The 14510-nt window shown below is 40.4% G+C and overlaps 1 protein-coding gene across 17 annotated transcripts in view; it reads right to left on the bottom strand.

Moving 5' to 3' along the window:
• The window catches only part of LOC143022115 (uncharacterized), a 285895-nt gene that overhangs the window by 86321 nt on the left and 185064 nt on the right, over nucleotides 1-14510 (bottom strand). For 16 of the 17 annotated variants that reach the window (XR_012966036.1, XM_076180165.1, XM_076180152.1 and 13 more), the window contains one exon: nucleotides 12001-12130. Coding sequence is in view for 16 of the 17 variants with exons in the window: in XM_076180165.1 (XP_076036280.1) it covers nucleotides 12001-12130 (130 nt within the window). In the remaining variant the exon portion in view is untranslated. The remainder of the gene's footprint in view (nucleotides 1-12000; nucleotides 12131-14510) is intronic. The other variant, XM_076180138.1, reaches the window with a different exon arrangement.

The raw sequence follows: 14510 nt of genomic DNA, 5'->3' as shown, positions 1-14510 counted from the left end.
ACAAGTGCCACAACCAAAATTCTCCTCCCTACCACAGATAACACAACAGAAATCCAATCCATTCGAATCCGCACAAGCAACAAATCAACACTGACAATAGTTAACATGTACATTCCCCCCCAATCATTCCCCACAGTTCCAGACACCTTCAGGCCTCATTTTAGCCAACTAGCCTCAATCCCCAACCTGATCATGGGTGGAGACTTCAACGCCACGTCGTCTGCCTGGTATGTCGACAACCCTGACACAGACAGAGGGCTTGATATACAGACTCAGTTTGACTCATTGACTATCATGAACAACACACATAATCATACACATATCCCACACCAAGCCCTCTACACTCCCTCCTCTCCTGATATCACCTTTTGCTCCCCCTGCCTAACCCCAACAACATCATGGAGAGTGGTCGGAACCCTTGGTTCTGACCACCTTCCAATCATCATCACCACCAAAACAAGATGCACCCCAGTTGGCCACAGACACACTTACACCAACTACAAGAGAGCTAACTGGGAAGCTTTTACTGAAGAGACAGAACAACATTTTGAAACACTTAACAGTACACCAATCACAAACATAAACAATGCTGTGCACACTTTTAATACAATCATACAAAATGCAGACAAGAGATACATCCCTAGAGGCAACAGAAAATCACACAACCCCAACTTCACACCAGAAATCCAAGGCCTCATCAGACAACGTGACACACTTAAACACGGTACCCCCACACCTATCCCTCAAAACATAGCAGACCAAATACAAACACTAAACACTGTGATTGCCAATAAAATACATGAATAAAAAACACAAAATTGGCAAAACTTTATCAATACACTTGATCACAAAACAAACACCAGCAAATTGTACAAAACACTCAACAGCATTACACTATCCAACAGTAACACTACACGCTCTCACGCAGCAATAATCACAACAACAGATAATCTACCCTCAAACAGACAACAAGCAAACGCACTCATACGTCATTTTGCACAGACAAGCCATCTCACTTCTCACCCTGACGACCGACGCACCATTCGACGTAAGAAAGACTTTCCCACAGACTCAGACTATATACCCTTCATAGACAGTCAGACAAAACTCATGATACATAGTCTCAAGCACTCATCTGCCTGTGGCTCTGATAACATAAGCAACATCCACCTAAAACACATTGGACCACAAGGTATACACGCACTCACAAACATTGCAAACTACAGCTATTCACACAACACTATACCCAACATCTGAAAGCATGGTAAAATAATCACCATTCCAAAACCGAACAAAGACACAACAATCCCAACATCGCACCGCCCAATCACACTTCTCTGCACCCCCTCTAAAGTCATTGAACGCCTAATACTTAAACTTGTCACACCATATATTCCCCTTGCTGACTCACAACACAGTTTTAGGCCACTACACTCCACAAACACTCTTCTGACAAACCTCACACAAAGAATTTTAGATGGTATCAATTCAGATAGGCCCCACCAAAGAACACTTCTTATAACATTAGACTTTAGTAAAGCTTTTGATGCTATCCCCCGCCACAACCTAACAAATAAAATATATAACACAGACATGCACAATAACACCAAAAGATGGCTGGCCAATTATCTGGCAGGTAGGAATGCTTACGTGTCATATAATGGCCAATCATCGCACATCAGAAACATTAAGAACGGAGTACCACAGGGCTCAGTTCTATCCCCCACACTATTTACAAAGGATTACAAAGGATTACAAAGGCGGAGCATGCCGACAGGAGACCTTTTGATCCATATCTAGGTCGGATGCAAAAAAATATATATATATATATATACACATATATATACATATATATATACACATATATATATATATATACATATACATATCATATTAATAATAAATTAAAACTATAACAATGTAAAAATAACAAATAAAATACATAAATAAATGCATAGGTATAGTTGAATAACAAACAAACAGGTAAATAGTAAATGATTATAAATTGACATATAACTAATAATAAATGAAAATCAGACAGACAAATTATAACAAAACAAAAACAAATAATATAACATAAATTATAATCATTACAGCATCTTACTTAGGTATTTATCTAAATGATTCTTAAAGCTTTGAACTGAACTACATTGCACTACCTGTGCAGGAAGTTTATTCCATTCATTAACTACACGGTTGGCAAAGTTGTTTCTACCTACTTCCAAATTGAATCTATTTCCGGACAGTTTGAGACCATTGTTTCTTGTCTGATTCTCATTCAATGTGAAAATTTGGTCACTTTTGATGTTGTCAATTCCCTTTAAAATCTTAAAGACCTGTATCAAGTCACCTCTGAGTCTACGCTTTTTTAGGGAAAACAGATTCATGTGCTTAAGTCGATTTTCGTATGATTTATTTTTGATACTTGGAATCAGTTTTGTGGCTCGCCGTTGTACTTTTTCCAGTCTGTCAATGTCTTTAATGAGATTCGGTGACCATACAGAAACAGCATATTCCAAATGTGGACGAACTAACGATTTATATAGCTTGCTAATGAGTGATGGACTTTTGAAATCAAAAGATCGCGCAATCAATCCCAGAATCTTATTTGCTTACTCAGAGGCTGAAATACACTGCTTGGATGATTTGAGGTCGTTACTGATAATTACGCCGAGATCTTTTTCACTATCCACTTTTGTTAACGAATTTCCAAATAACTTGTAATCGTACTTACTGTTATTTTTACCTATGTGCATTACCTTGCATTTACTTGTGTTAAATTTAATTAGCCACTTTTCAGACCATTGCTGTAATTGATCTAAATCTATACATGCATGACTTACCCACACCAGACACCTCAGAAATACAAATCTCTTCCTACGCAGACGACATAACAATCACATGCACACATCGTAACACAGACAAAGCTGCAGAAATAATCCAGCCATACCTTGACACACTCAACACATGGTTCATCACAAACAGACTCAAAATAGCTCCAACCAAATCTACAGCAACACTTCTCACCAACTGGACAAAAGAACACAAATACATACCTCATCTCTACATCAACAACACTCTAATACCACACACAAACACACCAAAAATTCTTGGTGTAACATACGATACATCCATGTCTTTCAAACAACACATCACAAACATAAAAAACAAATGCACACCCAGACTTAACGCACTTAAGTCAATCACTGGAACAACATTTGGACAAAACAAAGAAACTAATATAACAATATACAAACAATGCATACGCTCAGTGTTGAATTATGCGAGTCCTGCATGGGCTCCTAATCTCAGTGAGACACACCACAACACCCTTCAAATCATACAAAACAAAGCCCTAAAAACAATTACAGGCTGCACAAATACAACACCTACAGACCATTTACACCATGAAACAAAAGTCCTCAAAGTCAAGGACCACCTCGACATGAGAGGCACACAAACACTTGCCGCAGCCACCACAAACACATCACACCCGCTACACTACATAGCAGAACACCCACACACACCAAGAAACATTAAAACAACACCCAAAGACCTTTATCACGCACAGATACTCTCTTCTCTTCCTCCACAACCACCAAATACCAGCCTCCGGAAACATATTCATAATCATATCACTCACCGCTCCATGAACACACTGAAAGACAACACACTGCTGCATGCCAGACCCCCTGATATCCACCCTTCTGAATCCTCTCTCCCACGAAAGGACAGAGTCCACTTGGCCAGACTGCGGTGCGGTCACCACCCAGCACTTCTGAGCTACCAGAAGAGGCTGGATGACCGCGTTGTGAACAGCTGCCCAGGATGTAACACTTCACACCATACCATACAACACATAATGGAAGACTGCATTATACACAATCATGCACGCAAACAACACAACATACACTCTATAAAGGATTTGTGGGAAAACCCAGTTTTGGCTATGGCATTCCTTGGAGGGACGGGACTGCTCGGACAGACAGTCTAGGGAACGACAACAACAACAACAACAACAACTCCCTTATCACCCCCATTTTCCTCCTCCTCACCTCATTTCTCACTCTATCCAGCCTAGTAACCCCCCCATCATACTTCTCAGACACCTCATCTCAAACACATTCAAACTCCTCTCTTATGTTCCATGTTTCTGCCCCATACAGTGGTGTTGGCACAATCACTCTTAGCATCCATTCCCAAGTGTCTATTTCTCATTACACTTTTTAATCCACCAAGGCATTTACTCGCTTCTCTCAATCTACATTCTACATCCACCTCCATTCCTCCCTTTCCTGCCACATTCGCATCCAAGTATCAAAAACTATCCACTTCCTCCAGTCGCTCTCCCTTAACCCCTTCCATACGGTGCCGCACACGTAGGCGTCATGGACTTAGATCTCGGTGGCAGCAGCCAATGCCAGCCGTACGACGTGTCGTAATAATACTCGCATCATAAAATATAGTCACCGCTTATATCGATCGTTCTCTCTTCACCCGTGAATTTTGATAACCATAGAAAATGCGATTACAAAAGAATTAGAAAGAATGTCATTATGGAGGGGCGACTACAATAAATATAATCAAGACGCCGATATGGCAGCCTCGCGAATACACTCGCTCCCCATGACGCCTACGTGTGCGGCACCGTATGGAAGGGGTTAATGCTCACTTCCAGTCTGCTGCCACTTTCACCCCTTGTACATCTTATCACCTTACTTTTACCCACATTTACCTTCAACTTTCTTCTTTCACACACTCTCCCAAATTCTGTCACTAACTTCCTTAATACCTCCTCCGATCCTGAAACAAGTGCAGTGTCATCCGCAAACAACAGCTGGCTCACCTCTCACTTTTCTCCATTTTTTTTAACTATCTCCAATCCCTGACCCATCACCCTTGCATTTACCGCTCGCACCACCCCATCCATATATAAGTTGAACAGCCAGGGTGACATAACACATCCCTGACAAAGTCCCTTCTTTACCTCGAATCACTCACTCTCTCCATTTCTAATCCTGACACATGCTCTACTACTCTCATAAAAACTCCTGACAGCTCCTAAAAGCTTTCCTCCTATTCCACATATCTGTAAAACCTCCCACAGTGCCTTCCTGTACAAAACAACAACATGAAAAGTACAAAATTTGTTGTAGTGTATGTGCCCCCTAAAACACAGTCCTGGACAGAACACGATCATTCCAAATTGTTAGAAGATACTAAATATGAACTGATATACTGAAAGAAAGAGGAAATACAGTAATTATGGGTGATTTTATCTCAAAAGAAATGTTGGGAAGAAATTATACTATAGGGTGGAGAAAACATATGGGGCAGCATGCTAATCGATATGACCATTGAATACATAATGACTCAGTGGATAAAGGAAAATACCAGATACAGTAACAATGAGGAACCTTTGAGACAGGATTTAATACCTATGTCAGAACCTGAAATTGTAGACAGAGTAGATTACAAAACACCAATAGGAAAGAGTGACCATGTACTAATAGAATTTGAATTTAAAGAGCAAACAGACCTAAGAAGAAATGAGAAACATAGAATAGGAAGACCAATGTACAACAAAACAAATTTAGAGAAACTTAAAAAATTCTTTCGTAATGCAAACTGGGAAAAATTCCTAGATGAAGAAACAAGGATGGAAGAGAAATGGAATATACTAAAAGAAATTTATAATGAGGGTGTGATCAAATATGTACCACAAAAAAAGCACGAAAGAACATACATAAAGAACTGGTACAACAAAAAATGTAGTGAAGCTAAGGATAAAAGAGACAAACTTTGGAAAAAAAAAAGAGCAATTGGCAAACATACATCAAACTAAGAAATGATACATAGAGAAGAAAAGAGAAATTATGAAAAAGAAATAATAGAAAAATGCAAGGAACAACTGAAACTATTTTACAGATATGTGAACGGTAAACTAAAGAACAAACAATAAATAGAAAAGCTGCACCAAGGAAGTCATGAATATACAGAAGAACAAGAAATGGCAGAAATTATGAGCAACCACTTCAAATCAGTATTCACAATTGAGAACACACCTAACTGTGAGGGAATTGAAGGACAGAAATCCCCCCCCCAATGAAGGAAATAACTGTAACAAATAAGGAAATCAAGTGACCAAATAAAAAACCTTGATGTCAGAAAATCACATGGTCCGGATGGAATTGCAAATTGGATACTGAAAGAATGTGTAGAAGAATTAACAGATAAAATATACATTATTATCAAATGCTCGATCAACGAAGGAAAGGTACCACAAGACTGGAAAAATGCAAACATTGTACCTATATATAAAGGAGAAAACAAGGAAAATCCAACTAACTACAGACCGGTCTCCCTAACAAGCACAGTACCTAAAATATGTGACAAAGTGATCAAAAGTAGATGGGTTAAACACCTGGAAGAAAAATCTGTACTAAACCCAAACCAATTTGGATTTAGACAAATAAGATCATGTACAACAAACCTGATCTGCTTCTACTCGAGACTAATAGATATAATAGAAGAGAGGGATGGATGGGCAGACTGTGCCTATCTAGACCTACAAAAGGCATTTGACAAAGTACCACACAAGAAATTAATAAGAAAATTAGAATCAATAGGTGGCATCGCAGGTAAATTATTAGAATGGATGGAAGACTTCCTGACTGGGAGAAAAATGAGGGTAGTAATTAGAGACAAATACTCGAAATGGGAAGAAATGATAAGTGGTGTTCCACAAGGGTCGGTGCTGGCTCCAATCATGTTTGCCATATACATAAATGACATGGATGAAGGAGTTGAATGTTATATGAATTTCTTTGCAGATGACTGAAAAAGATTGAAGAAAGAACAGAAGAGGACTGTGATTCATTACAATCAGACCTGGACAAAATCTGGAAATGGACTCAAAAGTGGGAAGTGAACTTCAATATCAAGAAATGTAGCATAATGGAGTTTGGAAAAAGTAAAAACAGAATTTCAAAAATTATAAAATTGGTGAAGAAGAAATAAAAAAAGTGCACTTGGAAAGGGACCTTGGAGTAATAATCAGCAAAGACATGACATCGGGTAAACAAAATAGTCAGAGAAACCTTCAACCTATTAAGGTCAATGAAAGTGGCATTTGACTACTTGGATGAAGAAATGATTAAAAAAATATTAGTTACATTGATTAGACCAAAACTGGAATATGCAGTGACACTATGGACACCCAGTACTAAAAAGAATATAAGAGAAATTTGAAGGAATATAAAGAGCAATGACAAAGTTGGCACCAGCTCTTTCCAAATTAACATACGAACAAAGATTATCGAAATTGGAACTACCAACACTGGAGCAGAGAAGAGAAAAAGGTGATCTACTGACTATATTTAGAATCATGAAAGGGATGGAAATCCTTGATATAGAATGATTTACTAAAAAATGACAATGGAAAAACAAGAGGTCATGAAAAGAAACTCAAAAAGGATAACTAAAGAAGAGATCTGAAAAAAAAAAAAAAAAAATCTCACATAGAGTACTGGATACCTGGAATAACTTAGATAAAGAAACAGTGTGTGCAAATACTATTCAAGATTTTAAGAAAAAACTTGATGCTGAAAGACACAAAGACAGGTCACCACGAGCCTAACTCCCTTCCCATGTAATACAACTAGGTAAATCTATATCAATGGAGATGGTTGAAGAAAATGGAGAAAAGTTGTAGGTGAACCAGCTGTTGTTTGCTAATGACACTACACTTATGGCAGGGTTAGATGGGGGACTAAGGAAGTTAGTGATGGAATATGGGAAGGTATGCGATAGGAGAAAGTTGAAGGTAAATGTGGGTAAAAGCAAGGTGATGAGATGTACACGGGAGGAGGATGGCAGTGAGTAGGAAGCAAGTCTTAACCTCTTGCATGTGATAACACCAATGTAGGCTTCATGAGACACAAGTGGGATATACAAGGATGCTGGCATTGGTGGCCTGATTATATTTATTTTGTAGTTGTAGCTGAGTGACCCTTGTATTCTTTGAACAGGCTTGATCACATTTTCTGTGACATTATGTTTATTCAGGGTGATGTGTGTGTAAATATTTGACTTGTACTGAAGAGGTTGAAGGAGAGAGGCAGGGAGAAGTGGATAGATTTAGGTATTTGGGATTGTATGTAGCAGGAAAGGGAGGAATGGAGGTGGAAAAAAATTGTAGACTGAGAGAAGCAAGTCAATGCCTTGGCGAATGGATGCAAAGAGGAGATTATATGAAGGAGTGATTGAGCTGACAGCAATGCATCAGGCAAGACTTGGAATTTAAGAGAGGAAAAGTTTAAATGTGAATGAGATGAAATGTCTGAGAAGTATGGTAGGTTTTACAAGGTTGGATAGAGTGAGAAATTAGGTGGAGAATGGGGGTGGAAATGGAGATGGCAGATAAGGCTGATGAAAGAGTATTGGGATAGTTTAGATACATGATAAAAATGAGTGAAGAGAGATTAGTTAAAGAGGTGTGGAAGGCAAAGGTGGATGGAGTGAACTTGAGGAGATAATTGTAGATGAGATGGATAGATGGGGTGAAAGGGGCATTGAGTAAAATGGGAATGTCTGTTTGTGGTGATTGGTTTAATGATGACAACACCATGTTGTACTGGCAATGATACTAGAAAATGTGATACTAGTTGATATTAGTTTTTATCATCGCAAGCTGGCGTCACATGTGACGGCTCCTTCTCGAGCCAAAACACCATTAAATTCTTGCTGAAGTCAGGCTTTCTTAATGGATAACATGACCTCCACTAACCCAGTGAATGGGGCTCTGTTCGATGAAGGCAAGGGTGTTAACAAAGAGGTATATGTCCTATTGCTAAGTCTATAGTAAACAGAAAGAACTTAGCCAATCATGTAAATCCAACAATGAAAGTATGACCCTGGAGGGAGGAGCCTCACTCCTTCAGAGGTTTCATCTTTGCCAGAGCACTGAGCCAAGTCAGTTTAAATAGAAGGTTTAAAATGTCAAAGTTCTCGAGTAGATCCAAGGCTACAAAGTATCTATCAGAAGTCAAGACTGGCCTGGAGTATCATATAGAAAGTTGGTACAGTTGTCATTTATGTCCAGTCTCACTCACACCCCGTACATTCAATTACACTTGTTCGTTAAACCATTTTGCTAGCTACAATTTAATTCTATATACATAATCAGGGGAGCACAACATGTTGAGCAAGGGAGAGAGCAGGAGACTGGGGTGAGTGGAGAATGGCTGTGATTCAAGGATAGGAAAGGGGGATATGGAGTGGTTATGTGTGAACAATATTTTGACACAGCCCAACATCTTCTATTTTTCTGCATGAGGGGACAGAAAGGGGAGGGGTCAACAATTAAGTGAAGCAGCCTTGCTGTGGATGTACTATCTTGCTACATTGCTTCGGACCTGGGGCAGTGGGCAGGATACATGAATGACCTGTCATCCACATGGAGTCAAGATGATAGGGAGGAAAGGGTAGAGGGAGTATGTGTGAATGATTTTTTGATGCAGCCCAAAGGGATTTCTCCCCGTCTTGTCTTTTTCTGCATGAGGAGATGGAGAGGGAGGGTTGCCAATTAAATGAAGTAGCCTTGCTGTGGATGTGGTGTCTTGCTACACTGCTTCTGACCCAGGGCATTGGGCAAGATGCAGGGATGACCCGTCATCACGGAGGAGCCAAGATAAGTGGGAGGGAGGGGGTGAGTGGTGGTGGAGTGTTTCGGGATGGAATGGGTGGGAGTAGATTTTGTGCCTTTGTTTTTGGCTACATCCATTGTAAGGGGGAAAAAAGCCATTGGTATATGTATGCATATGTTCTTTTTTTTTGGGGGGGGGGGGATTAAAGATACAACCCCATCTAAATAAATGCAAGTGATTGGGGAGTGAGAGGACGTGGTGATGGCAATGTCAACTATGTAATATATATGGTATGAATGCCTTAGGGGATTAAAAAGTGTAATGAGAAATAGACATTTAGGAATGCATGCTAAGAGGAGACTATGAAGGAGTGATTGTGCCAACAGCACTGTATGGAGCAGAAACATGGAACATAAGAGAGGAAGAGAGGAGTAGTTGGAATGTTTTTGAAATGAGGTGTTTGAGAAGTATGATAGGAGTTACTAGGCTGGATAGAGTGAGAAATGAGAAGTTAAGGAGGAGAACAGGGGGTGGAAAGGGAGCTGGGAGATAAGGTTGATGAAAGAGTATTGGGATGGTGTGGACACATGGAAAGAATGAATGAAGAAAGATTAGTAAAAGAGGTGTGGAAAGCAGAGGTGGAAGGAGTAAATATGAGGGGGTTGACCAAGGATGAGATGGATGGATGGGGTAAAAGGGGCACTGGGAAAAAGGGGAATGTCTGTTAAGGAAGGACAGGAGAGGACAGAAGATGGGTGAATGGAAAATGGTTGTGTATGGATGATACTGTGAAGCATGAGGGGGAATGGGTGGGGGATGGAGGGGTGAGGGAGTACGTGTGAAAAATAAATTGATGCAGCCCGAAGGGATTTCTCCATGTCTTCTCCATTTCTGCATGAGGGGACAGAGAGAGATGGTCACGGATTTAATGAAACAACCTTGCTGTGGATGTGCTGTGTTTTGCAACACTGTTTCTGACCTAGGGCAGTGAGAGAGATGTAAAGATGACCATCATCCTGGAGGAGCCAAGATAAGAGGGAGGGAGGGGGGTGGATGGGAGTGGAGTATGTGGAGAAGGAATGGGTGGGAGTGGTTTTTGTGCCTTTGTTTTCTGGCTACCTCCCTTGTAAGGGGGAAAAAAGCCTTTGGTATATGTATGTATGTAAGTATGAATAGTCTTTCCCCCTTTATAAGTGGGATGGGGGGCTTTGGCCAAGTGACAGCACACACCTTATCTATGTATACGTCCCATACACATGTGAGTATCAGTCAGTCATATGACCCACTCACCCCTCCTCTCAACTACCCCAACCACACTCTGGACTTACTGGCGCCACCATTTCCTGCCAAGATATTGCTGAGCTAAACATCACGAGGATCAAGCAACACACACACACACGAACACACACTCATAAGTGCAATCAACCACCAACACATTACATTACAGAACTACCCCATAATAACGAGCTCTTCCCCCCCGGGAAATATTATAATATATAAATAGAAATGTAATAATACTTAAGTACCAGCTGAGCATATTGTGAGAGACTGAATACTCCCACTAAAAACTGTGTAAGTACGATTGCTGGTAACCAAGCGATTGTGCGTGTTCAGCACTTTGCTGAACGAAACCGAGCCACACCGGACAGGAGCCGGCGGTCGGTCGATGAGTTACAATGTGCACTGTAGTGATAAGGAAGATGTGATAAATACTATTGATTTAGAACTTTTAATTGTGTAGTGACAATAAGTGATTAAAGTGGAACAAAGTGACAATTGGTGTTTCAGTCGCCTACACCTTTGGGGATACATCTATATACCAAGGGCTTTTTCCTCCTTATATGGGAGGTAGCCAAGTCAAAAGACATGTACCCACTCCTACCCATTCCACTCCAGCCCACCACCCTTTCCTCCCTCATGGATGATAGGTCATACCTGTATCCCACCCACTGCCCTGGGTCTGAGGCAATGCATCATGACACAGTACAAGAACACACTCGCATAAATATAAATAAATAATTCAACCACTCTTGCCAACTTGGCACTTTACAGATGTCACCCTAGCCCCTGTCACACTGCTTGGGTTAAACCCAATGAAATGAAATACAGTTCTTTCCCAGCTGGGCCTAATGGGTGAAGCTGGCTGACACCCATCACTTTACCATTTACTATGCTCCCTTCCTCCTTTGATCTTCAAGCAGATGTGGAGAACATCCCTTTGGGATATATCATGTATTCATCCATTCACAATTTCCTTCCACACAATCATCTCTCTTGCACCATTACTAACCTGAAGTGGCTATCTCCCTTATATGAGGGAAGAAGCTTTTGGTATATAGATAAACAGACTAACCTGAGGTAAAATATTGTGAGATGACTGGCTGTTTACATTCCTTCTTCTGGTGCTGTCAATCAGAGGAGCAGGTAATGAATAACTGCGTGCATTATTCCTTTCCTGGGAGCTGTTGCATTCATTTTGGCTGCTGAAAATGAGACTTATTAATTTCTTCATACCAACATGTGCATCCAGCTGCAAGTAAGCACATTAAAATTTTGGGAGAAAGTCAACTGTTAGTTGCATTGAAGGTTGGGGGGTTGTCTTACAAGAAATTCATTGGAGAGAGGCAACTATCAACAAGTATATCAGGAAAAGCATTAAGTGAGGACAAAGTCTTTATTGGTACAATGTTTTGCTTCTTGGAGCTTTATCATGTACTTGATAAAGTTCTAAAGAGTGAAACTTTTTATCAAGAAAGACTCAATCTTCACATAGTCCTTTTCCTGAAGTTCACAGAAGTTGAGTATTTTGGAAAAATGGTCCTGGATTTTGTTTCCTCTCTGGTTTGGTGTGCATTGAGGTTTCTACCTAGAATGTGGTTTGTTAAATCACTGAGCAGCTGGAGTTGGAAAATGTATCCTTGAGGGTGCCAATGTAGTGGTTCGTGTGCAGATATCTGTAATATTGTAAGTTAATTTGTTCATTTGCATTTGAATGGTAATTTTGTTGATGTGTTTGTGATTTTACCTAGTTGTATTTACCTAACTGTATCATATGGGATCAACAATAAAATTTGACGCAGCCCGAAGGGATTTCTCCCCGTCTTCTCCTTTTCTGCATGAGGGGATGGAGAGGAGGGTCACCGAATTTATGAAGCGGCCTTGCTGTGGATGTGCTGTGTCTTGCGACACTGCTTCTGACCCAGGGCAGTGGACAGGATGCAGGGATGACCTGTCATCCAGGAGGTGCCAAGATAAGAGGGAGGGAGGAGGGTGGAGGGGAGTGGAATATATAGAAATTGGAATGGGTGGGAGTGGTTTCTATGCCTTTTTCTTTTTGGCTACTCCCCGTGTAAGGGGATGGAGCCTTTGGTATATGTATGTATTATATGGGATGAGAGTTATGGTCATAGTGACCTGTCTTTGTTTCATCCAGCATCAAGTTTGTTCTTAAGTTTTTGTATAGTTTTTGCACTCACTGTATCCTCATCCAATTTATTCCTGATATCCACTACTCTGTGCAGGAAACTATTCTTTTTAAGATCTCTTCTATAACTATCCATTTTGAGTTTCGTTTCATGTCCTCTTTTTTTTTCTTTTATCCCACTTTAATAAATCATCTCTGTTGAGGACTTCCATCCCTTTCATAATTTTGTAAATGGTCAGTAGTTCTCCTCTTTCTCTTCTTTGTTCCAGGGTTTGTAGTTCCACATACACATACATACATATACCAAGGCTTTTTCCCCCTTACAAGGGAGGTAGCCAAAAAGGAAAAGGCATAAAATCATTCCCACCCATTCCATCCCTAAATACACTCCACACCCTTCCACCCTCCCCTCTTATCTTAGCACCTCCTGGATAACGGGTAATCCCTGCACCTTGTCCACTGCCCTGGGTCAGAAGCAGTGTCGCAAGACACAGCACATCCACAGCAAGGCCGTTTCATTAAATCGGCAACACCCCTCTCCGTCCCCCCATGCATAAAAGGAGAAGACGGGGAGAAATCCCTTTGGGCTGCGTCAAATTTTGCTCACACATACTACCTCAACCCCCATCCCCCCACCCATTCCACCTCATGCATCACATCATCCATATACAATCATTCTCCATTCACCCCTGTCTTCTGTCCTCTCCCGTCCTTCCTCAACAGACATTCCCCTCTTCCCCAAAGCCTCCTTCACCCCATCCATCCACCTCATCCTAGGACATCCCCTCATGTTCACTCCCTCCACATCTGTCTTCCATACCTCTTTTACTAGTCTTTCTTCACTCATTCTTTCCATGTGTCCAAACCATCCTAATACTCTTTCATTGATCTTAATAAGGTAAAAGTCTCTCCAAATAATTTATTGACATGTTTATCAGGTGTCAAGTCACTTGAGATGATTACTCCCATGTCCCTTCTGAATTGACTTTTTTTGACTTCTTTGTTTCCAATTCTATATTGACCCGATACTCTATTTTTGCTTTTTCCAAATTCCATTATGCTACATTTCTTAATGATGAAGTTCATCTCACATCTCTGACTCCATTCCCATATTTTGTCTAGGTCTTCTTGTAGCAATCTGCAATCTTCTTCTGTTCTTACTCTCTTGAATAATTTAGCATCGTCAGCAAAGAAGTTAGTGTAACAATTTACTCCCTCATCCATATCATTTATATATATGGCAAATATTAAAGGAGCCAATACAGAGCCTTGTGGGATACCATTTTTCACATCTTCCTAGTTCGAATTTTTGTCTCTAAGTACCTCTCTCATTTTTCTCCCAATTAAGAAATCATTCATCCATTCCAGCAGCTTATCTTGTACTCCTATTATTTCAATCTGCCCAGCCATCTCTTTCTTGTATTATCTCAATTAATCTC

This window comes from Oratosquilla oratoria, chromosome 3 (genome assembly GCF_046742065.1).
Source record: "Oratosquilla oratoria isolate Oo_2021 chromosome 3, ASM4674206v1, whole genome shotgun sequence".
Taxonomy (NCBI): domain Eukaryota; kingdom Metazoa; phylum Arthropoda; class Malacostraca; order Stomatopoda; family Squillidae; genus Oratosquilla; species Oratosquilla oratoria.
This window is presented reverse-complemented; position numbering and strand designations above follow the sequence as displayed.